Genomic DNA, 25,805 nt, shown 5'->3' with positions numbered 1-25,805 from the left:
CTGGGGAAGGGGCAATTCCTCCTTCTCCACGTGCTGTCTTTCCAAAGAAGAAGGCAATTAGCAATAACAAATTTCTCAGAAGTCACTTATTCAAAAATTGCTTTCTCAGAGATGATCACACCACCTTTGAAAGAGCTCATTCTGGCCACATTCTATCACAGCCAGAATTCCAGAGGTACTACATGAATTCTAAGTCCACTATCATGTGGCTCTCATCCTCCGGTTCATTTATTAGGTAATTCATGGGTTTTAAAAGTATTTTCAATTTCCCTTCATGAACACACACGTTTCTTGTAGCCAGTATGCTTTTCTCTTTTTTTTCTTGTTAGAACAGCCTTGAGCCCAGGGAGCTGATAGCACAGTACCCACAAGTGACTTCGCAAAAAAAGTCAAGCATTTTCCTAGGAAAATACGCAGTAAGGAGAGGAGCATCTCAAAATAGTAAAGTCAGGCAATGAACATCCTTTAGGAGTTCTTCCAATGCATCAGCTACTATTTAGAGACTAAATTCAGAGTACAAGAGACTAATTGTATCAAATTTCCTTTGAGACTGCTCAAAAATGGAAAATGTTTTCTGAGCATTACACTAACCACAGGTACAGAGAGAACAGGTAGAGCCTATGGAATCTCTATAGAGCAGTCCTGCAGGAACACTCTTTCTCTACTTCACAAGTTTATTCATATACTGAAATAACGTTTTATTTCAAATTTAAAAATCACTTCAAAAACTGTGAAAAAAAAATCAACCATGTCTGGATGTTTTGGGTTTGAGAGAAACATTTTGTTAATATTTACATGAATTCCTAAAATATTTGCATTGACTTGAAATTTAATAAATAAATAAAATTGCTGTTTCAGCCAATAATATATATCCAACTCTTTTATCCAAGTTCTACTTCTATCTCTGCCACTGAGTTACTGTGTAATCACAAGCTAGTCAGCTACAACCTAATATTTGGAAACATTAAATATCTATAGTGCCAACTGCATTAACTGTGGGCACGCAAAATGAAAGGAAAATCACTAGCCTCACAGTTTCCCCATTTGCTCATCTTTTAAATGAAGATGAAAATAAAATTGGTCTTATTATCACCATGATGCTGTGATCTTTAATTAACTAATGTGGCCTAGCAAGGAAATCTTTCAATATATATCAGGACCTTTAAAGAAGGTCTCCTCTCTCCTGAACCCTAATTACAGAGCTTGAGACTAGAATTTAAAAATTAACCTACCTAGTGCAGATAGCGGTTTGAATAGCACACTCCTGATTTATGCTAGCATTACCCTCTGGGCAAAAAAACCTTTCCCACGTGTTCCCACCCACAGGACATGGGAAATAAGTCCCTTAACACAGGTAAATGAGTCATTAACCCCCAGGAGCTTACAGCAGTGACAGGTCCCTGTTCAGTTCTCTCTATGCAGTCTCTGTGAATAGCCACTGGCTATATGCCTCCATCGTGCTATAGGTGGTGTTATCTGTGGCTGCCAAACTGGAATTATTTTTTATCCACAGCTCCAAGTCCAGGATTCTTTTAATTCTGAAAAACTCTAATGCAGGATTACTTAATAGTCAATTTGACATTTACAAAACTATGTTTTCTTAACACTAAACTTGGCTGAAAAAACTCAGGCGATATTTCCCCAGCACTGTGCAATGACACCATCTGGTAGTTAATGATTAGCGGGATTTACAGCAGAGACAGGTACATATTTGGCTAACCATCTCATCACTGGCAAACAAAGTCAAGTAAAGCTAACCTTAGCTGTACCCAAAGGTCACTTGTGAGACTGCTACTGAAACTGTCCATGTGGACTCAAACTGGCACTGGGATTCGGAAATAACAGTGCTGCCACAGAGATAAGGAATAAAAAGACAAAAAATCTGTGCCCAGCTGCAGATCCAAACCTAGACTGCAACCTTTTGAAGCACTGAGGTAACTCCCTTCTCTCCTGCTACATTACTCTCAGATATCCGAACCAGCTTCTGCCACAGTCTTCATGAAATTCAAGCTGCAAATACATAGAAATGCATTGGATACCTTTATTTCTGCTTCTATCTGAACCACAATAAAAAGGATGCAAAGCCTTGCCGTCAATAGACAAAATTGGTTGGCTTATGCCTCAAACAACTGCAGCAGAAAACCTGCAATTCCAAAGCATGGCCCATGTGGAAGCACAGACACTTTCCTTCTCCCACTTTCTAATCCCTGGAGTTCAAAACGACTGGGGCTGACACTCACAGACACCAGAGGCAGCAGAAATCTGGCTGGTTATCACAGAAAGAGAGACAGGACAGGATGGCATCCACACAGGATGGTGGCATTGAGTCTGCTCAACAAACACAGGCAGGGCCTCCAAAGACAGATGAACAGCATATGACATCCACAGCCATTTAGCTGATTAGCCAGAAAACACGGGTCACCTTGTGGGACTCCACATATTTAAAAATAAAGCCGTAAGACAATAAAAGGACTTCATAAGCCACAAAAGCATCTTTTGATTCTCTAGTGCCCCAGAGTATTTTTAACCCAGGCAAGGATATGCAGCGATGCAGCACTTGGTATCACAGTATTTGACTATTTCAACCACTATACCCATCAAGGAAAAGAAATGTTCTCTGATTGTTGTCTTACCTAGGGGTTAACAAGGCAAAGGCAGCTTGAGTCGCCCAAGAGGACATGGAGAAGCTGTGGTCCAGGGAAATATTGAACAAGGCTCAGCAATGCACAATTAACCAAATTGTCTTTCCCACCTGTTTAGTCCTGTTTCTCACCACAAGGAAAGACAGAGGCAGAAAAGTAACTTAAGAACTCAAAGAACTTGAATTGTCCTTATCTGAACAGCAGCAGGATTAGTCAGCACAGAACACACCATGTGCTTAACAGTCAAGGAAACTTCCCCAGCATCCCTACAGTATGAAATATGGACTGTATTTTTTTTAATACCACTCTACACGTCAGCACAGGAGTCTAAGTTACAGTGTGAGAAAATGAGCTGGGCCCAGAGGCAACTGCAAAAATCTGTTTTAAAAGAAAAGAACATTGAGTAGGTCTTTAACTGGAACCAGCACGGGTGCAAAGTTTGTTATCTTGAGTCATTTCATCGTGTGATGAGTGATCTGGGAATTTCTGCATCACATTAGCGTAAGCTCCTATTTCCAGCCTTAACAGGATCCTAAGTTATTAAAATCTCTGAGGCCAAGGCACGTGGGAACCAAAATTGGATGCCTGTACTCATATCAAGTAACACATTCTGTTCAAGTTCTGCCACTGCCATTGGTGGGTGTAGCTAACAAATGAATCACTACTACAGAAGTAGAGAACTCAATTTGTAGTTTTTATAGCTACAAGTGGCCCAGATAAGAATCTCAGCACCAGCACAAATTTGAGCTGGATGCAGGAAGTGGTGAGAAATGTCCCACAAGCTTTGCTACGTGTGCTGCCCATATGGGATGGGAACACAAAACTGCAACCCAGTGACTGGCACTGAAGTCTGGGACTAAGGAAAGAAGTTTAAATAAGAGCCAGGATAAAAAGCCACAGGGCAGTATTGCAACTTAGGACTTAGCTTTTGACCAGCAGGGAGCCATGGCAGGTGCAGCCTGACAGAACTACAGCACAACGCACAGGGTGACTACGTGTCCATGCCTACCAACGAGGTCTTGCTCAATATGCTGAGTGAAAATTCACATTCCAACTTCACCACTTCTGATGCAATTGTAATTTCTTCCTGGCCTTAAAGTCTCTGTATCTGAGCTCTCTCAGTGAAAGCGTAATTATTTGGAAAGGTCTCAAAGAGAAAACTAAGACCTCTTGCTGTCAGGCTGGCTGATCCTATGAACCAGGTGTGGATTTTGATCTTCACAAACCCATTCATGCAGCCTGAGAGATGAAAATTATGTTTGGAAAGAAAGAATCAGTAGACAGAGGCTGCCCTAGATAAGACCAGCTGCATTCAAATCAGAAGGCTATCCCATTTGATGGAGGAGGTTTACCAGAGCCACTGCTAAAAAAAAACACAACATAGAGCACCATGAAGAAGCTCTGATTTTGGTATCTTCCTATCACTATTTCACCTTTCCTGGAAATTGTAATTAACAGGTTTGAGAATCTAGTATTTTATAGGATGATGAGTAGTGGCTTTGAGTCCTGGCTCTGAAACTTACACCTATATCTACTTTCTCCCTCTTCCATAGCCTAATAAATCGTAAAATTTTAGAGGCTAAAATGTTCTTCTTACATTTCTTTTTCCATACACATTTTACAAGCCAGAGCTTGTAAGTCATCACAGTTTTCAGCTTTAAAAAAGAAAGGAAAAAGGAAAGAAATCAGACAGCTCCAGGGAGTTATTATGTTCCAAAATTTCAACATTTCTGACCCCTGCACTAAGAATTGGTTCAAATCTGTCTCACTCTGGGAAAAACCTAATTCACTCTCTTGGAAAGTTTATTGTCAATGGGATTCTACTGTTTCTGAGTGGAATAAAGAATTCTAGATCTATGCCATATCAGTTTTAACTACAGAAGACTTTTATGTTTTCTAAGAGAAAGAGATAATTGAAACAGAGGCTTTATTCAACATGATGTTAAAAAGGAGCACTTAAACTATCCAGCCAAGAAGCGACTGCATGAAAAATGAGGTGATCTGTAGAAAATCTAATGCTTTGGGTGTCTGATGGACAGAGACAAACAGGAAATCTCCATTACATTAACCATTATTAAAAAAAAAAAAAAAAAAAAAAAAGTCATTGCTTTTAGACAGAGATTCTGCTTTGTTCCCAGGTCCGCTCAGCCCTTGCACATTATCTTCCAAGAATGCCACTCTTCTAAGTTCATCTGTGCTGTTTGAGGGGTAGGGTACAACTATACAACTATGCCACTGGAGATATGCCAGCTATTCTACTCCACATACACCTGGAGAGTGTTTACACTCACCTATATCAACTGCACCTAGGAAAGAAAGGTGAAATCAAAGGATTTCAGATGGTAAGGTCTATCAACTACCTATCACCAGAACCGGGAGAATACAACCACTCTGCCTTCGTGATGGAAATGTGAAACAGTGACATGGTCAGACAAGGTCCTAGACCTTTGCTATATTTTGCATGTCTCTGTGGTTTGTCAGTCTTACAGCTTGCTTCCCTAGATGTTCAAACATCTCCTTTCACTGTCCAAAATCCAAGGGCACAAAGAGGCAAATCTTCAGACTTGGTGCCAAAAAGCCTTCTTTTAAATGCAAGAGTCTAAAGCTGTTTAGAGGGATTTTCAGAAGAACCTAGACAATTTGAAAATCCTGTGAGGTATCTTCTTCCATTGCAAGGTGTGGAAATATTCCATGTTCAATCCGTAGACATTTTGGTCTGGGTTCCAGGCATTTTTAATGACACACCAGAACTTCCACAAGAATTTGACTCTAAAATATATACACCACACTTCACAATCAGAAAACATTTGTTAAATCACTCAAGTCCTGTTTATTTTTGACCCTTCAAAATAAGGGCTTCTGGTTCCTTAATAGCAGCATCTTCTTGACCTGAAGGACAAGGCACTTCTTTATCTATTCATAGTTAGTAACTATTGTGAAAATCAGGACTTCTACACAGACACACGTTCATACACCATTATCTAGCAAGTAGCACAATGTTAAAACTGATTTAAGTCCTATATCCCAGACTGAACTACAGAAGAACGTCACTGGTTTTTCTTCTCTCTCTCAAGTCAGCTTTTGAGACTTCATCTGGTAGAGAAGTTTGGCAAAGCAGCATCTGAAAAGGAGGACCCTGGAGACAGGAACTAAATTTATGAAATCTTCTGCTTTTAAGACATTCTCCCAGTTTTGGATACCGCCACTTGGGGAAGGAATGAGGTATAGTCACAAGGCAGAGTTTCAGCAAACAGTTTGAACATCCTGGGCTCTCACCAGTTGGTAGAAAAAATACTAGTTCCTCAGAGGTTGGTTCAAAACAGAGTGAGTCATCCTCTCTCTGCCAGGTTTGCATAAGGAGACTGGTCTGAGTGGCTGGCTTTGTGCAGACTGTGTTGTAGTCTGAAGTAGCTCTCAGAAGCGTTGAAAAAGAGAAGGTCTAATGATTATAGCTTTGCCAGTGAAGCACTGGGGCAGTTTTTCTGTGTTAGCATAAGCAGCCATATAAAATAATAGTAATAAAAAAAGCAGGAGTTCTTCAATTACCAAGACCTGTGCTCATCTGTAGAAGACAGCATCTGTTACTGGACTAAGAAAGAGGTACAAACATGGAGCCATTCAACTATAACACTGCAAGATACAGACTGAGCATACATGTGTAACATTAAAAGCATGGGCATACTTAGTGTTCAGAAAAAAAGAAAAAAAAAGAAAAAAGTTAGATACCCTTCTCCCTTCCATGATCTACCCAAAGCAAGCAAAGCCAGAGAGCAAAACTCACCAGTAAAACCTGTTTGGAGTGACCCGCTCGTGCATGAGTTGCCATTTTCTTCCAAAGTCCATGGAGCTGTACAGCTGAAAGACAGAGAGAAGTAGTATAAACTCTGAGCAAGAAGAGGAAGGGCTGCTGCTCCATAAAGGATTAAAATCAGTTCAGATTAAAGAATAGGAAAGGATTGTACTGCATAGTTATCTATCAACCTCACTGCCAGGGATGGCTAATAAGGTAATCTCCTCCCCTCATATTTAACCCAGACTGAACTGAGACTCGAAAGCAGGTTGGCTCTTCCTAAACTTCTTCAAACATTTTTGTGCTTTCTCATTGCAGCTGTCAACACATTCACTTTGTCTGCCATATGACAAAGCTGGCAATCCCCCTGACTTTTTCAGTTCAATGGGAAGCAGGTGATTGATGGCAGGTAAATTCCTAACATTAGTTAGAATGAAAGGCAAATTAGATTAGTTAACTTGGCTATGATGTGGTAGATAGTGACTCTGTACTCAAGGTCATGCTGTGATCTGTTTTTATGGCATGGGGTTGCATCTCTCTCCAGTATAGGAAAGAACATGAAATTGAACCTAATTTACAGCTTCCATTTTCCGAATAAGGTCTAAATTTTCAGGTAAGTCAGAAATCAATCTGCTCAGTAGTTAAACATTCAAGATAGTGAAGTAGATCTTGAAAGCCATATTTTCAATCTAATCATTGTTTTGTGTTTTCTGGCTAGAAAATGGTGCAGCAGCCAAATTTCCACACAATTCTATACTCAGACACAGGTTCACTTGACATGTTCTCTGCTGAATACTACAAACCTTGTCCTCCATCCAGTTAATCACCACAATTGACTCACTCATAATCAGAGCATGTGTAAGTTCTTTTCCTACTACTTTGAGAAAGTTTGTTTTTTCAGAAATGAATCACACCTTCAGAAACAGCTACTCTGCTTTACAACTAGATCACAGAGAAAGAAATAGTAGGCAGTATTTTCAAGGGGGTTTCAAATAAATTCCATCTGAAACAAATTCTGGGTTAATAAAACAAGGGTTGATTGTAGACTAAGGAGGTAGATAACAGAGCCAAAAACCTTATATTTTTGTAATGTACAAACTTCAGGTCCTAAATGGGAAAATTTTAGTATCTGTGTAAAGGTTGTGCATTTGATTTGTAGTAATTGGATTTACAAATTGGAAACAGGTCCATGTTCAGATTAGAAGGTTTCACTACCTAGTGATGTGTACTATGGCACAGCTATGACGGATGGCTAAGCGTGGCTGGGATGATAAACTCTGTGTGTTTGCACTGAATATTAAAGTTTCCTGAATGGTCAGTATCTTTGACAACAAATATCCAGCAGACGCATCAGAGCAAGACCACAGAACAATTTGCCAAAGGAGATGGAGAAGGGCTGTTTGAGCAGTGTCTGCACCCCGAGGCAGCTGATTAATTCTGACTGTGTTTGCACGCAACTACAGAGCTAAACCATTGCATTGTATACCTAGCAAGAGGAAACTCAAAAACTGAAGTTCAGACCCTACCACGTACGTTTCTAATATGACTGATTGTGTATAGACAAAAGAATCAGTTCTCTGCATTTCTGTCAATGGGAAAGCCAATTTCTGCCACTAACAGCTCAAGCCGACAATGAATAAAGCACATCAGGAAGAAGAGATAGGAGCAGGCATCAAAATGGGCTCCACTTATGCAGATTTCACTTCAGACAACATCACTGGGCTTATGGTAAGAATTATTAGGAAAGATTTTCTGCCCTGTGTTCTTTAGGAGATCAGACATGATCTGAATATTCCTATCTGGCCTTATTTCTTTGGCACTGTCACTAGATAAGATAATCTACAGCACTATAAAACTACATTATCTGGACTGCCTCTGCTTTTCTGGTCACCTATCACAGTGATAGCCTACCAAAAAAGCCAGTAGAGAAACCTCTGCCCCAGAAAGAATTATCTTTAGATATAAAATAAAGCACTGTATTGTTATCAGTACTACTGCTGCTACTATTATTATTAGAACTAGGAAGAGAAAAATCTTTATCCAAATTCACGAATGGGCTTACAAATTTGGCATAAATATTCAGATAACTGCTTTCTGAGGAGACATCCTGTTTAACACTGTTCTTAAGACAATGATTGAAAATCCACAGTCCAGAAGTCAAAATTTTAGTGCTACAGCTCTGCCTTAGTATTAGCCCAGTGCCTGCCAGGAACATTCCTCGAGTCATCTGACATGGTTTTACACATATGGAGACTTCTGCATAGACTTTGTCATATGGGTCACATGAAACTACTCGTCTATTCTTTCCTGACTGGATGTACAATTTGCAGACTGATCCACAGTGCTGTACAAATCTTGGGCTCCAGGCATCTTGGCCTCAGCAGCTCCTGTTCACAAGCGAGTGGGACTAGTATCCTTATTGTATCCTGCAGCAGATTAACCATTCTCACCACGAGAGCAAAGGATTAGCAAACTATATCCATTTCCTTAGATTCTCTTTTATCCTTTGCCCCTAGCATTTCTTTTTCTTTTGCAGCTCCATAACAGCGGTAGCTACAGATAGCTCAGCGGCATGAAGTACAATCTCTTTCTAGCTACTCATCTCTCCCACCGTGTCTCATTCAGGGAACATCGTTCTCTCTATCAAGTTAAAAACCAGAGACCAGCTACTGAGTATTTTTTCCACCTTCTTTCTATTAAATCTCAGCCTGACTGATGGTAGAAGGATTAAACTGAACTTGCAGCCTTTAGGTGATTTCAGATGGAGAGATAAGGAGATGCTATTTGTTAAGTGAGGTAAGCAGAGAAGAGTGTAGCTGCCTTGCCAGCAGCTCCAGCCCAGGACTGCTCCTGCTGGCTGCTGTGGCCCAGACCAGTGCTTGGGGATCAGGGCTCCCTGCCCAGGCCAGGGGACGTGGCTGCCACTTTCCCCTTTCCAGGTCCAACCTGTAGGAAAACTGAGCAAATATCCCAGAGACACATGGACACACACAGGCAGGGCATTGACGTGACCGATCACAAAGGCTGCCCCACTCAAGGGCTGCCTCCAACAGCACATACACACACTGGGCTCATGTAAAACGCACACACAGGCAGCTGAGACCCCTTCCTCCTTTCTGGATGTTAGTGAGAGAAGTTGGCTGGTGCAGGCATGCACACAGCACTCTAGGTTCACAAGCACACACACATTTGTGGATCTTTCAAGTACCTGGCATGGCCCATCTGTCTGTCCAGGACCTCTCCCAGATCCCGGGCCCCTTACACACCTCATGGGTCACCCACTCACGAGCTGGTCCAGCCTGAAGTTTGTTAGCAAATACACACACACACCCCATGTGGTGTCTGTAGTTTGATACCCACCCATTAGTGTGACAGGGAGGTGTGTTTCTCGTCATCATCTCCATTTTTCTTTGTCAGGTCTGTGTCTCAGCATTTTACTTATTGTTCCTCCTTCCTTATTTCTTATCGTCACGATCCAGAAATATTCCCTCAGACAACCTCGCTCAAATCAACATTCCCACGTCCATCTCTTTCCTGATCAGGTTTGTCTCCCTCACTCACTATCTGTTTGTGGTCTTGGAAAATGTCTTTTACCAGAGACCCTTAAAGGAGCAAACGTTCTATGTACCCTTACACTATTCAAGGAACTTACATTTATTTATTCACCTATTTACTCCAGGCATCCACTTTGAATTTTAACCAGACGAGTCTTAAGGCTGTATGACAACAAATCCTGAAAGGTCTACCTGGCCCAGTTCACCTGCATAGTACTATTTTCAGATGTAAAAGTTAACATTCAATTACTAAACAAAAGACACAATGAAGACTTTTCTGGTGTGCATTAAAATTTGTTATATATATGTGCTTTCCCTTCATGGGAGAGGAGATATTTTTTAGATGAGACAACAAATTCAGCAGCAAGTACAGCAGATTTCAACAGAGATTAATTTGACCTGAGGCTGAATACCAAGTGATGGAAGGAAATGAGGCTTGTATGGTGCCAAGATTTTCCGTTTTTAAAGCTCTGGCCTGGCTATTTAGTGACAAATAATGTTTGGCATTTCCACCTCCCAGAGCATTCCAACATATCAGCTCACAAGACAGATGGATTGCAGTGCACCATGAGGATGTACCATGAGTGCATGCCCTTTTTGCAGCAGCCACCTTCTGTTATTTGACCTGCTCTGATGAATGGAAAATTAAGTCCATTACAGGTCATAATGTTTGTATGGGCCAGTCCTCAGTGAAACCTAGTTCTTATGTCTTGACACAGCTGAAGAGTGGCATGCAGAGGTCTTGACTAAGGAGCAAATCAGAAGCAGAACCCAAAACCAAAGGATGAAGTCCTGGCTTGTTACAAGGGTGACAAAACAGTCAACACAAAAATAAACTCAGCATCCTACATCTACCACAGAGGCACCTCAGTAAAACCCACCACAGCACTCAGCCAAACCCCAGGAACCCCTAAACCTGTTTGAACAGACTGCCGCCAGAAGCATCCTGAAAGCTGAGGTGCTCTGGGAACAAAATGCAAGATGCTCAAACTCCCCACAGAGCCCACCCATCTGAGTGAGGCTTATTAATTTCATTTACCCTTGCAGCAGACTACATTTTTCTGTTGTTGTTTTGGGTTTTTATATTAGGTATAACCCTAGAATTTCTGCTTGCCTGCAGAAAGGCTTGTGACATTGCAACAGGAAAGGTGGGATTTATAAAGGTGAAGGGGTCAGCACTGCATGACAAATAAATATACCTCTTAATGTGCTCTCACACATGATGAAGTACCAAAAATATTACCTTAAACATGTCATCCTGGCCACTCTAGCAGGACCCAAGAGCAGGATCAAAGACCTGGTCTGTTTTTGCACCTGGCTTTGAGGTCACCTCAACTCAGCAATACAGGCACAGCCTTTGGGAAGGGGTGCTGAGCACTGGGGAAAATCTACTTGTGCACTGGAGCCTAGTTAGACCTAATGTTAAAAAAAAAAAAGGCCATCTACCAGGAAGGTAAATAGCAAATGTTTATTCAAACAGCATGACAATGTTCTACACTCAAGGATTGTAGCACCAGACATATCACATCCACCAACACAGTCCTGTGTTTTACCAAGCACAGACAGACTGTACGAGGAAAGACCTTGGCAGCCCAAGTGATATACAACTTTATTTCACCACAGGCCAGAACCTTAACTCATGCTTGTCTTGCTCAGCACAACACTGAATCATAAGGGTATTACATATCGCAGGCAGACTCCTTCTTCAAACTCCAGTAACACTTGCAACATTTTATTTAACACAGTTGTTTTTTTTTCTGAGATAAGCAGCAAAACCCTTTAAAGGGCGCTTTATCCATGATATCACATTTCAGGCCAGTAACATGTACAACATGCCAGAAACTGTCAGACCAACTAGGATGTATGCACATGCACACAGAGCTGCATGTAAAAAATGTCTCCATGCTCTTTTGGTTCTCCAGTACAAGCTCTCAGGATGACGCATGGCTTGTTTGGATGATCTCGTTTGGGGCTGGGATCATTTGTTTGGGGTGTTTTGTTTATTTTCTCAGTGAGAGCTAGAAAGAAAAGAAAAAAGATTTTGCTCAAGTCCAGTTTCTCAGAACTGGAGCGATGTGGAAAACTGCCCATCTTGAACTCTGCTCATGGAGAGAAGGGAAAAGAGTGAGCAATTGAAGAAAAGCCTGGGAACAACAGGAGTAGATTCAGCCCCCGGTGTTAGTCATCCATGTCCTTGTCAACAAGAAGCCCGTCACCAAGGTTCATTTTTAGACAGGCAAGAAACAGACACTTCTAAAGCTCAATTCCCATACTAAAATACACTTCTAAAATTGTTACTTATGCCTTCGAAGGCTCCATTTCTCTACAGACACTAAGAAGTCCACAGTGACTGGTGCAGAAGGAGGCACCCCCACTGCAGATTTCACAGTAGACTCCCTATTCCCACATTCACTTGCCTGCTCCTCATGGGGGAGGCAGGAAAAGACTGAAGACTCAGTTGGAGTCAGAGAAGGACCAGCATATGGTAGGCTGTGTACACTTCACTGCAGCAATACCAACCCTGAAGATGTCATGTCCACTGCTTCTCCATCTATACAACAGACTAAAAAAAAAAAAATCAGGAGAACTTTGGTATTGATACACTTTCCTGCCCAAACACAGAAGAAGAATTACAGCCTGAGGAACATATATAAAGAGCCCGTATCCAAATAAAATCAGATGCTTTGTTCCTAGGAAGTCAGGACTATTAGCCCAAGCAAACATCTGGGAAGAATCTCCATAGATTCCTGTCTGCCAGCCAACCCTGAGTGCATTTGGAGCTTGCAAATGATGGTGGCAGATAAAGCGAGCAAGAACAGCTGGACTCTGTGCACTTATAGGAATAATTCATTTACTACACAAAATTACACTTCCCCCTAGACAATACATCCAGCTGATGATGGAAAGATGCGTTCATATTAATCCAGCAGGGCAAGGGTCAGCCTGGGGGTAATTACTGGGCGACAGCTGACACATGAGGGAAGAGGAGGGGCAGAATAGCCAGGCCTGCCATGTTGTCAGAAGATCAGGACCCCAAGCAGTAGCTTGGATTGCTTACACGAAGAGATGGCTCTGATCCCAGCACAGCACAAAAGCAAAGTAACACCTTCTCAGCCAGAGCTAGTGGGAAATATCTACAGAATGTGTGGAGGGCTCCTGCCAAAAAATCAAACTGGGACAGAAGAAAAATAAAATCAGGTCAACGTTTCTGTAGGAAATTGGACTGCATGCAAGCAATCTGTAAAGAGTATATCTCAGAAAAGCAAGTCTGTTGCAGGGTCTTAAATTCTCTCACTTGGGAAAAGACCACAATCACTGAAAAAAATTTAGGGGCACAGAAACTGAGAAAAAGTTGTAAACCACTCAGAAAATTGCAAGATGTGTTTTCTATCTACAATTTGTGTTACGGATGAAGTTACAAAAGGGGAAGAAGGCGCTATCATTAATACGTCAAAAAGTTTATTCCTAGAAGGAGAATGAGCTTTCTGCAGGAAAAACTCACAATACTTTTCAGCCTTCAGAATACAGAACAGAGAAGTCACATCTGAAAACTAACAGAGATGACCCACCATGTGGAGCAAGATAGCTGTATACAATAAACTCAAACCACAGTGAAAATATTTTAGGAGATGACATCAAGCTTCTTCTTAAGACAGACTGTGCACTTCGGTACTGCAAGAGAAAATTCAAAATATCTTGGAACAGTATTCTATAGAGGATAGATGGATGTCTCCCACTTCTTTCACTGCAAAGAAAGATCTTTTTTCACACCTAAAATTGGACATAGGAAGGGACTAATACAGTTGCCCTTACTTAACAAAAATAAATAAATAAAGGAGTCTGTACTGTTGTAGATAACTGCTACAAGCAATTGAAAAGATACAAAAAAAATTGCATTTCTTACTGTTACTTGTTGTTTGTTGTTTTGTTTTTTTTTTCATTTGTCTCCAAAATAACACCTATCGCTACTCAACCAAAATGTTCTTTTCTGTTTCATTGCTTCACCACTGGAATCTGGTGACTTTTTCCTCCAGTTCCAGCCAAATCCCTGAGACCCTATAACTCCTCATTCATGCAAACAGAATCACAGAATTGTTTAGATTGTGAAAGACCTTCAAAATCAAGTCCAACCATCCACCTAACACTACAATGCCACCAGGAAACCCTGTCCCTAAGCACCACATCCACACATCTCTTAAATACCTCCAGGGATGGGGAGTCCACCACCTCTTAGGGCAGCCTGTTCCAAGACCTAACCACTCTTTCTATGAACAAATTCTTCCTGATGTGCAATCTAAACCTCTCCTAATACAACTTGATGTCACTGCCTTGCATTGTATCATTTGTCACCTGAGAAAAGAGACCAACACCCTCCTCTCTGTAACCTCCCTTCTGGCAGCTGTAGAGAGTGATGAGGTCTCCCCTCAGCCTCCTTTTCTGCAGACTAACTAGCCCCAGTTTCTTCAGCTGCCACTCACGTGTCTTGCTTTCTAGTCTCATCACCAGCTTTGTTGCCCTTCTTTACATATATGCGAGCTACTCAATGCCCTTGTAGCAAGGTACCCAAAACTGAACACAGTACTCAAGCATGGTCTCACCAGAGCTGAGTACAGAGGGACAATTACATCCCTGATCCTGCTGCCCAGATGATTTCTGGTACAAGCCAGGATGCCGTTGGCCTTCTTGGCCACCCGGGCACGCTGCCATCTCACATTCAGCCAGCTGTCAAACAGCACTCCCAGGTCCTTTTCTGCCTAGCAGCTTTCCAGCCATTCTTCCCCAAGCCCATAAGGCTGTATGGGGTTGTTAAGACCCAAGTGCAGGTATTAGCCTTGCTAAATGTCATGATGGATTGGACATAGGCCATCAATCTAGACTATCCAGATCCCTCTGCAGAGTTCTACTACCCTCAGGAAGATCAGTACTTCCCCCTAACTTAGTGTCATCTGCTAACTTACTGAGGGTGCACTCAGTCACCTCATCAATATCACTGATAAGGATATTAAACAGAACTAGTCCCAAAACAGTCATTGAATTCCTAAAGAATTCAAGTTGGGTTACTGAACTCCCAAATAGTGAAGAGTGGTCCAAACACTTCCAACCAGTACCCACAACTTACGGTCCATTTTCCCTTATTTATTTTTCTATTTGAGATGTTGTGGAATTGTTGTTTTCCTTCTTCTCACAGCCCCGCATGCTAAGTCTCCTTGCAGAAACACCCTGCAACAACTGTGCAGCCAGCAGTTGCACTCAGACACTGATGTGCTGTGCCTTTGGGAGCAGAGCTGGGTGAGAAGCCTCACCAGAGCAGAGCACCAAAAGAAAGACGACAAACAGAAAGAATTGCATAAGAAAAAAAAAAAAAAAAAAAGCAGCATAGATTTGGTGTAGCATTAAAGACACTGCATGGAGCAATAGAAACATGTCCTATTTCAGCTTCCACCTTACCTTCCCCTCCCATATTTCGTCCCTCCTCTTCTGGGAACAGCACAACACAGATCTAAATTATGTATCAGCTGAGTGACCAAAGACAGGAGCAACCCTTGCCAAAGAAGGGCTTTTATTACTCACAGTAGGAAAGGCTGCATTCAAGGAAAGACTTGGGGCGTCTGATTCCTCTATTTCACCATTCCCCTCGGACTGAGTTTTTTTGTTAGGTCCTTCTGGTGTGTCAAACAATAACCATAACGAGACACAAAGGCTAGTGTGACATTCGAGCTGATAACCAGTTCAAGAATAACAATACCATCTGTGCTTGTTCCTTCCACCACCTCCCAGGGAAATACCTGTCCTCAACACATTGCTTTGATTGGGCTCCAAAAGAATCAAGATCTAAAGCTTGGAAGTTCTTCTGGACCTTCAAAGAAGGTAAGGGAGGGCTCTTGCCACAAGCTGCTAGAAATCATAATTCTGGTAAGGCATCCTTGACAGCTCCACCCTAAAGAACTGAAAAAATAAATCCTGCTCCCTGAGCACAAAGATTCATGTAACAGCTGGTGGAGCTGAGTTTAAGAGCAAGTCTACCAGCACCATATTTATGGACTTAGTTTACACAGAGTTGTTTAAACTAGTAATTGTAATGAAAACAAATGGACCAGTTTGTCTCTATGCTTTGATTTCTTTTCCAGGTGATTAAGGGCTGGCATGAAGGGATCGCATTACAGCCCAAGGCTCCTCTCTAGCACAGTACAGCCAGATTGTCTCAGGCATGCAAAAAGAACATCCACAGAGTGCTGCGTGCCCAAGATCCACTAAAAGCTGCTCATTTTGCTATAGATGTTGTACAGTAGAAGGCACACTAGAAACAGATCATTTTGGTGAGAAACTGGGCTAGACAGAAATAAAATACTAAACGTATTTCTATCATCTGTCACATACGGGCAAAAAAAAAAAATCAGAAGATAGGAAGTTTTATTTATGCTTTAAAATTTTTAAATTTATTACTAAAATATTTTACATGCTGGCTGACAAAAGCAGGTCTTCAGGCAAAAACTCAGACTACACTCCACCATTATAAGAAAAAAAAGTCAGGGATCTTCTGTGCAAACCTCCAAAACTTTGAAAATATTTAATTTCACATTGTAATTGTATAGCTCAGTCCAGACTTGGTTTATAAAGCAACCCTATAAGGCACCAATGTCACATTTCATGGTTTTATAGTTAAAAGAAAAAAAAAAAAAAAAAAAAAGCTTTCAACCTGATCTGTCCACTCACAGCAGTTGAGTTTGCTTAAACCAAATGCTCAAAGCAAGAGCTTTGCTTCTCCACTTCACTACCAAGAAAAAGCAGAAAGTGGATTACGCTGGCAAAAAAAATGTCCATCAAAAACCTTCACATTTCAATTTCTCTTAAGCCTAATTGGTATCCAGTATACTCAGCCAAAAAATTGCCATCTTTGCTGAGATCACAGCATATCTTCTCCTTTTCCACTGCATGACTGGTTTGTAGTAGAACAAGGAACCCAGATACAGCTGCAACAGGAGCAATGACATAAATGAGCAGCACTAGACATTAAAGTGTGTTTCAATCCTGAGTGAAAAACAGGCTCCCTTTGCCCTACTTTCTCTCCTGCCCCCTGAAATGCCAGACTTTTACAGAACCAAGATGAAAAGCATTACATTCAGATTTTTTCTCTTTAAGGGTGAAAAAATGTGTTTGTTTTGGTCAAAGCACATTTCGATCATTTCTAAATAATTTAGTTTCAACAATTTGCAGAAGGTACTATAAACAGAAATGGCATTTTGAAAGAAAGCTGGCTTTGACTGCGTTTTTTATTCTTTACTTCCTGCCATTTTAACCACTGCAAAATTAGTTCTAGAGTCTGGGTGAGGGAGGGCTAAAGTTGAACAACTTTTTGCCACCAATCTCTTTGTGATTAAAGTTTAGTTAATAAACCTTAGTGAAAGCTAAAGATATACAAGGGGGAATGAAAAGGAAAAAAAAAAAAAAAAAAGAAAAAGAAACTAAAATAAATAACTAAATAAAAGCCCTCCAGCATCTGTGAATGGAGAGAGACATAACAGATGGGGTGAGCAATGTGTGGAGCATGGGGACATAATTTCCCACACCAGTGATGCAGAGCAGAGAGTGAGACTAGACAGAGGAAGGGTCAGGGATGCAGGGGAAGGGGGGATGATAACTGGGACTGTGAAGAGACCAGAATGAGGTGGAGGCGGCAGAGCTGCCTCCTGCTACCAGGGTCTACAAGGTGCACCAGGGGATACCTTTACTAGTGTTTCTTCCACTGGCATCCAATAGGCTCAGCTGAGTATAGTTGCAGGCTTCTCTTCTCTTCTTTAGCTGCTGCTTCAGGATCAGATCTTTTACAGTGACAAAAGCTTAAATCAGCTCTAATGGCTGCTGACTTTTCTCCCTCCAAGCCAGCCTTGTCCCTTTGAAGCCCAGCTTCTTCTCAGCTTAAAAAAAAAAAATAATCAGGCAGTTTTCGGTGTGAGGTCTGTGCTAACTAGATCCACCAGCTGCATGGGTGCATCCAACAGGGCCATGCAGCTCCACCATGCACCAGGGAGCTCTGTGCTCTCCCGTCCCAGCAGGAACATCTTGCTTGTTCCTGGGGAATCCACAGTGCACCTCTTCAGAAGCCCCTCTTTGCAACCGTTCACTGCTTGTACTCCAAAAGTTTAACAATAAGGGGAAATAAATGGGAACCACATGTCTAATGGGAAGATTTTTCATTTGAATGTGCTTTATTGTGTGATATATGCCTTTAATTAAACTGCAAGCGTATGGGTACATTTGTTGCTATTACAGACCCATCTTTCATGTTTATTGAACATAATACTACAATGGGTAAAGCAGTTGAGGCTCAGACATTAGCCAGAGTGGGACATAAAACTATAATCACATGCTTGGTTCTTCCTCTCCTCCTTCCTTTTCAACCCCTGTGGCACTGTCTGTAGGATAACCTCCATATTATGGGGATCAAGGTTTAATGGAAAGGTTGGTTAGACAGGTGTGGATTTGTGTGTGTGTGTGTGGGTGGGGGATTGGTTATTTCATTTCCCCAGATTAGTGAAATGGATTTCCCACCACCAAAACCAAATTCATAAGATTTTGCTGAGTTACTTCTTTAAGTGGAAGAAACAACATTTCTGAAAGTTTAGATGTGGGCATTAAAGAAAAGGGGTTCAAATTTGCATTCAGAATGGAATTTTATTGAGATGTAACTGTTGTTCATGTAAAAAAAAATCACATGGCTTGAAAGAAAGAAATATTAATCTGGGCTCAATCAGAAAGTGTCATTTTGGCAAAATTAAAGCAATGCATTTTGCTCCAGGTTAAACTGCACGTAATTTAACACACACACCCTGCCACCCAAGTCAGCTTCGGTTTTGCATTCATCAGCTTTTTCACAGGCCAGGGAGCTCACTCAAGACAGCTGTCAAGTTATGCAGCCCACCACCCTGCAGACACTGAGCTGAAATGCACCTGACACTACCCAGCACACATAATGGAAATGAGTTTAAAATAAATACATTAAAAAAATAAAAACACCCCCTTCTCCTAGCTGAGGCCATCATCCCCTTGGCAGCAATCCCACAGAACAGCAAGCAAAGCTGCTCCCACTCGGGAGCTCCAGTTAATCCTGCTCTGATCCCACCTTTCTCCGAGGCCAGACACCGCTGCAGCCTCCCTGCAAGCACACGCGATAACCAAAGCTGTGAAGCTCGAGGGGTTTGCTCTGCTCAGTGCCATTAGCACGTCAGCCCCGGTACGTGTCTGCAACAGCTGAGCACTCCCTGCTCTCCTTGGAGTGGGTTTCACTCGGGCTGATGCAGAGATGCATACACCGAGAAATGCATCGCAAACACGGGTGCCAGACAACTTGGAGGGAAGTCACAGAGAGATAATAAAGAGGTGACCTGAGGAGATAGATTCCCCGAGTTGAATGTACAGAAGTTCTCCAGGGATTGTGAAAAGGAAGCACAGAACTGCTGCCTACCTGTATGATAATGGGATAACACCAAACTAATGGGAAGCTTTGAAGGGATTTATACTGGATGACTCATAGAAAGATGTAAAATGAAGAGGTGAGTACAAAGAACAGGCCGGCACGGGTGAGAAAGCAGAGACAGACACTTCTAATCCTTACAAAACAGAGCTAGATAGAATTCCTGGGATTGCAAATACTAATTTTTATTAATTTCCTTTCCACTTTACTGCTTCTTCTAACAGCAACACAGTCTGCAAAAGGGCAAAAGAGCCCTACTCTCCTCTCTGTCCGTCAGATCCACCAGGCAGGAAGGATGGCGCACCTGGCATCTCACTGCATTCACTCTGGCTGTACTCCTGCTGGGCCTTGCAGCAGGCATCTCCAGGCTGCCACAGCACACCAGGCTACCTTTGGGTCATGGATATGCCCCAGATGCAATCCAGAAAGCTTTCTGGGAAGCTGCAATGGATGAATGGCACTGCTTAGGAGGTGTGCAGGTCCTGCACTGGGAAGAATCTCTTTCTGGACAATTCCAGTCCCCACACACAGCCTGAATGCTCTACGCTGCCTGGAACCAAGGCCAGGCACTGGAACAAACTATCACAGAGCAAGGCCCACCACAGTCAGTGGGAGTCTTGTGCTCCCCAAAAGTGAACACAGATGTTCCCTGTAGGATAACTATGACTGAAATAACTTCTATAAATTAAAAAGATTATAAAAACAAAGTAGAAAACTTCAGCTTCTGGTAGTATAGAAGGTGCATCAGCTTTATGCCAGCACATACTGTCTCCTACTCAAACATCCTAGCTCTTGTACCATCATCTACAATTCCTTCCTCTAGGCCATCTTCATTACCTCACACTTGTCATATCCACTCCTACAATAAATCAAGAGAATTAAACTTTAATATGAAATGGCCCATAAGCCTTCATTCACTGAATGCCTCAAGTGCCAAAGCAAACTTGCGTCTAGGAGCTTGAACATATCACATAATAAAGAAACTCAGTTCCTCTCAACGTCACCCTCCTTCTCCCCAGTCAGCTCTGGTCTCTGCCAGGTATTCTGCTAGCTGGAAGAGATTCTCCAGTGCTGCTCTTACTGTAACACTCTAAAAATCCTGGGGAGGAATTCAGTTCAGCTCTAGCTAATGGTATTTCTCAGTGGCTAGATCCCCTGGCAAGCCATGCATTGCCAGCAGACAGCTATGGAAGGTAAAAGCAGAGCCTGCTTTCAAAAGCACCTCTCTCTAGACACACACAGCCAAGCCTGAGATCATGTGTAGGAAGGGGTTTCAAATCTGGAAAGCTGCAGGAGAATATCCTTTCCTATACCCTGAACAATGAGTGACTTCATGAGAGACAAGTGACAGTGTCCTCCCTGTGCTCCACGGTGCTTCAGTTCATCCTGATCCAGACACTCAGGGGAGACTGACACCACCACCCGTGCCCCAGCACGAAGGGCAGCATACAGATGTTTACAGGAGGAACCCAAATGAACAGCATCATTGTAAATGCCAGCCACCATCAGGAACAATTTAGCTTGACAGTTGTAGCAGAAACTGTCACGGCACTGAGGCATCACTGCCAGAAAAATCACCAAATGAGAAACTTGCATGTTTCAGGGATCCCCTAGGGCTATTGGGCATACACCATTTACACTGTCATCTCTGATTCATCTATCATCCAGTTCCTGCAATCAAACGGTGGAAAATTATACCTTTAAAATAAGTGAATCTGCAAAGGCAAATCATGCAACAAAAAGGATGTTCTTACCTAACCTCTCTCTCCAGCTCTCTCTCTATATTATGCAGTAGCTATATTTAAGCTACTTACTGATTTAATTCAAACTCTAGGTACCTTCAATCCACCTTGCAGAATGGAGGCATGGGGACACAATAAGCAAACCTGATCCAAGCCAACAATAGCCTACAAGTCAATCGATACAAAACAACATTAATTCCTGAAGGAAACCAACGCTCACAGTGATGGCACAGCGCAATTCTTAGGATAAAGGAAGACTGCGGAGAAAAATAAAGCAGCCTTCTCCATGCTGTCACCAAAGAAAAACACGAGTCATCTCGATAGGGAACATCAGACTCAATTTTGCAACAGAACCTCTCTCAGGTTTGTCACATCGCTGCTGCTGGGGCTGCGTGCATAACACTCGTGGACTTGCACCACGATCTGAGGAAAGCAACTGGCCTGAAGCAAGAGCTGTGTCTGCACGAGGACAAAACTAGAGTCTTGATTTGGCAGCAAAACTTTTGATGACACTATCGTGCTGCTATTATATGGCAGGAAAGTCCCCTTGGGTACAGTGTATTCTGCTAACATGTTATTTGGACGTGCTGTTATCTCTCGAACACTGCAAGTATAAAATGCTACCAAATTCAGATGGTTTGTGATTACTGAGCCTCTGGCAGAAACGAGCTGCCCAAGGTAGGCGACTGTGGGAAGAATCAGGCTTTCTTCCTTTGCTCTAAAGAATCCCCAGGCCTTTCTATAAAGATTTGAGTTTGTTGTTTTGGTTGTGTTTGTTGGTTTTTTCCAGTCATCCCTTTCTCAAAAATATCATCCCTCATTTCGGTCCCTCAGCTCCTCCTTTTATCATACCTACAGCACTTCCGAAGTACCAAAATATTACTGCATCATGCCCTAACTTTCATTTTACAGCCACCCATGGTCCTATAAAAATCAATTGAACACAAACCCAAAGAATTTTATTATACTGGAAGAACATTTTGTAACTGCCACACAACTGTTGTGGGGCTTCTACCACATGCAAACCAGCCCTCCAGTCTTGTCCCAGGCAACCTCCATGGAAAACCAGGTTCAAATACAGACCAAATGCAACTGAAGACAGAAAGTACTTGCCATGATGAATAAAGATCTCTGTCAGAAGGGTAAATGGACCACAGCAGAACAGCGCTGGAATCAGATTATGAAAATCTTGGCCTTTTTTGCTTGCTTGCTTTTGTTGTTGTGTTTTCTTTAAAGACAGAGTTCTAGCGAGGAGGCATTTGAAAAACACAATTCCCAACCTGTCCTCAGTCACAGAAGCATCAGGAGAAATATGAAAGAACAACTGAAATTACTCAAACACCTTCTCAGTCTTTTTTTTTTTCTGCCAAATTCATGACTTTGAAAAGACTAATTCATTATTTAAGATGCTGGGATTGGTATTCCTGAGGTGTTAGACCAGAAAATCCATGCGTTGGCCTCCTTTTTTTTACCACTGAGGCAATGAGCATGAAAAGCTGAAACCCACACTACGTTACCACTGAGCTTTAGAAACATCCCTGCCTACTGAGGGTCAAAAGGCTTCAGGCTGTGCCTCCAGCAAGTTTATTCTCTAGAATAACATTGGTTACATGCAGATGCTATCAGAAGGAGAGAAAAAAAAAAAAACACAGCAGAAGTGAATTTTCATATATCAAGCCTGAGCAATGGAAACAAACAGTCACCTTTGCATAAGCAATAGCTTACACACAGGCGGATGAGCCCACCAGGGACTCTGTATCTCTCAGCAGGCAGTTTTGGGGGAAAAAACACTGTACACTGGAAAGAGTAAACTACATTTATCTTGTTTTCTCGAGGGAGCAGAATACCATAAAAGTTTTCAGGCCAAATCCTCCAGTGATGTAAATCAGCATTTCCCTGATAAAATCGGTGGACCCACTTTCAATTTCAGCTGCTACATATGTGGCTGCACACGTCTTTTGTGAACCAGCTCAGGTGTGCTATTAGATCAGGACATGGTCCATTTACCTGCTGAAACAAGCACTGGAGGCAGGGACGGTTTGGAGTGATTCACAAAGGAGAGAAGAGAAACAGAGAAACCTATTTGCAAAGGGCAATCTGAAACAAAACTAGGGCCACGTACCACCTTCCAGTATTACAGAAATCTGCTTCATACAATAGCTACTACATTATTTGAAATGAAACGTGTGAGCTTTTGAGCATACCGCTGTGCTACAACATAAACAAAGTGCCCTCGCTGCCCTGTGGTCCATTTGCAATTACAGCATCTGCCAGCATGAAATTCCCACGCTGAGCTCTTACCCCAGCTGTCTGAAGCCTGGGCAGAAGTGAGGTTGCAAGAAGAGGAACACCTATAACGTTTCTGCAGGACCACGAATGGCAGTGGAAAGGAAAACAGAATATGAGTTCAGAGGTCTGGGTAACTTTGCAGCTCTGCCTCTGATTAGCAGCTAACCTTGCACAACTCCTTCAACTTCAACTTTCTGTGCCTCAGTTTCCCTCCAGCCTCTCTCACTGCCTTGTCCCCTCTGCCTCTGTATTGGCAACAATAAAGCTGTGACTTCTGAGCCATTTAAATACTCCTGACAGTTGTAGGTAACACGACCAGGACAGGACCACACTAACACCTGTGAAAACCAGATGATTCCTCCTGGTTACGGCCTGAAGAGAGTTACTAAGGACTGCATGGTACAACAGTCCCCATGGCATCCTGAGGTCTACTAAATCCAGTTGTGCTTCACAGTAGAGTGGTGGAGATGAAATGTCAGCTGCCTGCAAACCTTTCCTGGAGTTTCTCTGTTGTTGGCTCTCAGACATGCACCTCTCAGCTGTATAAAAAAAGCCTTGGAGAAAATACTGGTATGGATAAGATACAGTAAGAGTGTTGTGTTAAATGTGCCCAGCAGGAAAGCACTAAGAAGAAACTACCACCATATCAATAGACCCTCAAACGAAATAGAGACCTCTGTGTGGTCTAAGGCCAGCTTGTAGGATCTGATGGCCAAATCCACTGCAACTGAAAGCACGGGTATGGTAGCAGCTAGAAATAACACAGTGGCAAGGGCTTTGGTCCTCAGCACTGCCAGCTACAGCCAAGGCTCTGCACTGGGCTCAGGACTGCACACCTCCTAAAGGTTCCCATCCCTGCACAGTTCACCTAGCCCTTTTCACAAGTACTAACATGGTTTCCAGGTTATGCAAACATGCCGAGGGTTCGGCTTTTGCTACCAGGAAGCTGAAACACCTCCCTGCTAGAGACAGAAGCAAGAGCAAGGGGCAGCCTGCTATCCCCACTCCTGGCTGCAAGTTCCTGCTCTGGCAAGCAGAAATGCACCCCAACAGACTGCCCCAGCTCTTGGTCGCTGACGATGTAGCAAATAGGCATGTGTGGGTGCAGGAGTGGTAGGCAAGGACAGCACCTTCTGCCCTAAACATCATCCATCCAGCTGGCTGCCTCAAGGGCACTGGTCTATCCCATCCCATCCCAGCCACCCATCTCTGATGATAAGGATGAAAGTTACTGTCTCATTAAGTGGCCCGCTGCCATCTTCATGTGCAACACTTCCAAAGAGGGAGGCCTTGCATTGTCAGGGCAATGTGCAAATACTAATTAACGCCCCCATTACCCAGACAGAAAGCACAGTCCCTGTTGGGCGGATTTCCAACAGTTCTCAGCCATCTGAATCACTAACTGTAATGGGAGCTGCTGGGTCCTTGATCCTACTGGGAAGCACGCGACCCTTCACGGTTAACAAAAGATAACAGCTTTTCAACTGCCACCTTGCAGAAAGCACTCGTGGTCAGAGGGAATTAGACGGCGTCCCTCTGTATTCAGTTCTACATGCCTACGGTCATACGTTCAGTCGCTGGCAGACACATCTACCCCCAGGCTACAGCTTTAATGTCCTAAACTGTTACAGAAACATGAGATAATAGCAAAATCCAAGACAGTGAAACTACTTAAAATCCCTGCACTAAAAGCCCTTGTGCCCACATTACTCGTATGTCTTTGCAGGCTCTTTGTAATAGTGAAAGCCTGTCTGTAGAACCACTTTACACCCTAATTTGGAAAGGTCCTCACACTTACTGGCCTTAATCCAAAAAAGCACTTACGCAAAATCTTAAAGGTAGGTTCAGGCTAAAGCATTTTGCTGCTGCTCTGAGGTCAGGGTTACCTTTTTTTTCCTACTAAATTCTATATTTTATAGGTAGTGCTATTCAAAGTGAACTTTTGATGACAATTCATATAAGTATATATTCATTGTCACATGCTCCTTTCTATTACTTCATCTGTAGTATTTTTGGTAAAATTAATCCTGTTGTTCCTTGGCCTGGAAAAGTCAATGACATTTCTAAAATCAAACACCAGGTCGAATCAGTTCAGTGATGGAAAATGACACTAGACTGAAGTTTTCCATGGTCAACATCAGCAGACAGTTGAGTGGAGTCAACAGCCGAATTGTGCTTTTTTCTGCAGCCAAAATTAATACCACTTGTAATTCTGCTCAACAGATTACAGGGGAGAACTCATGGTGCCATCAGACCACGAAAAAACTGAGGAGTTTTGAAATGCAATGCAGAAGGCAAAGAAAAATTAAGGAGAAA

The 25,805-nt window shown here is 42.5% G+C and overlaps 1 protein-coding gene across 5 annotated transcripts in view; it reads right to left on the bottom strand.

The window, feature by feature from the left end:
- Nucleotides 1–25,805, bottom strand: part of SORCS3 (sortilin related VPS10 domain containing receptor 3) — a 279,409-nt gene that overhangs the window by 101,574 nt on the left and 152,030 nt on the right. For all 5 annotated transcript variants that reach the window (XM_084526293.1, XM_084526297.1, XM_084526295.1 and 2 more), the window contains exon 5: nt 6,424–6,497. In XM_084526293.1, coding sequence (XP_084382419.1) covers nt 6,424–6,497 — 74 coding nt within the window. The remainder of the gene's footprint in view (nt 1–6,423; nt 6,498–25,805) is intronic.

This window comes from Aythya ferina, assembly GCF_964211825.1.
Source record: "Aythya ferina genome assembly, chromosome: 7".
In the NCBI taxonomy this organism is placed as follows: domain Eukaryota; kingdom Metazoa; phylum Chordata; class Aves; order Anseriformes; family Anatidae; genus Aythya; species Aythya ferina.
This window is presented reverse-complemented; position numbering and strand designations above follow the sequence as displayed.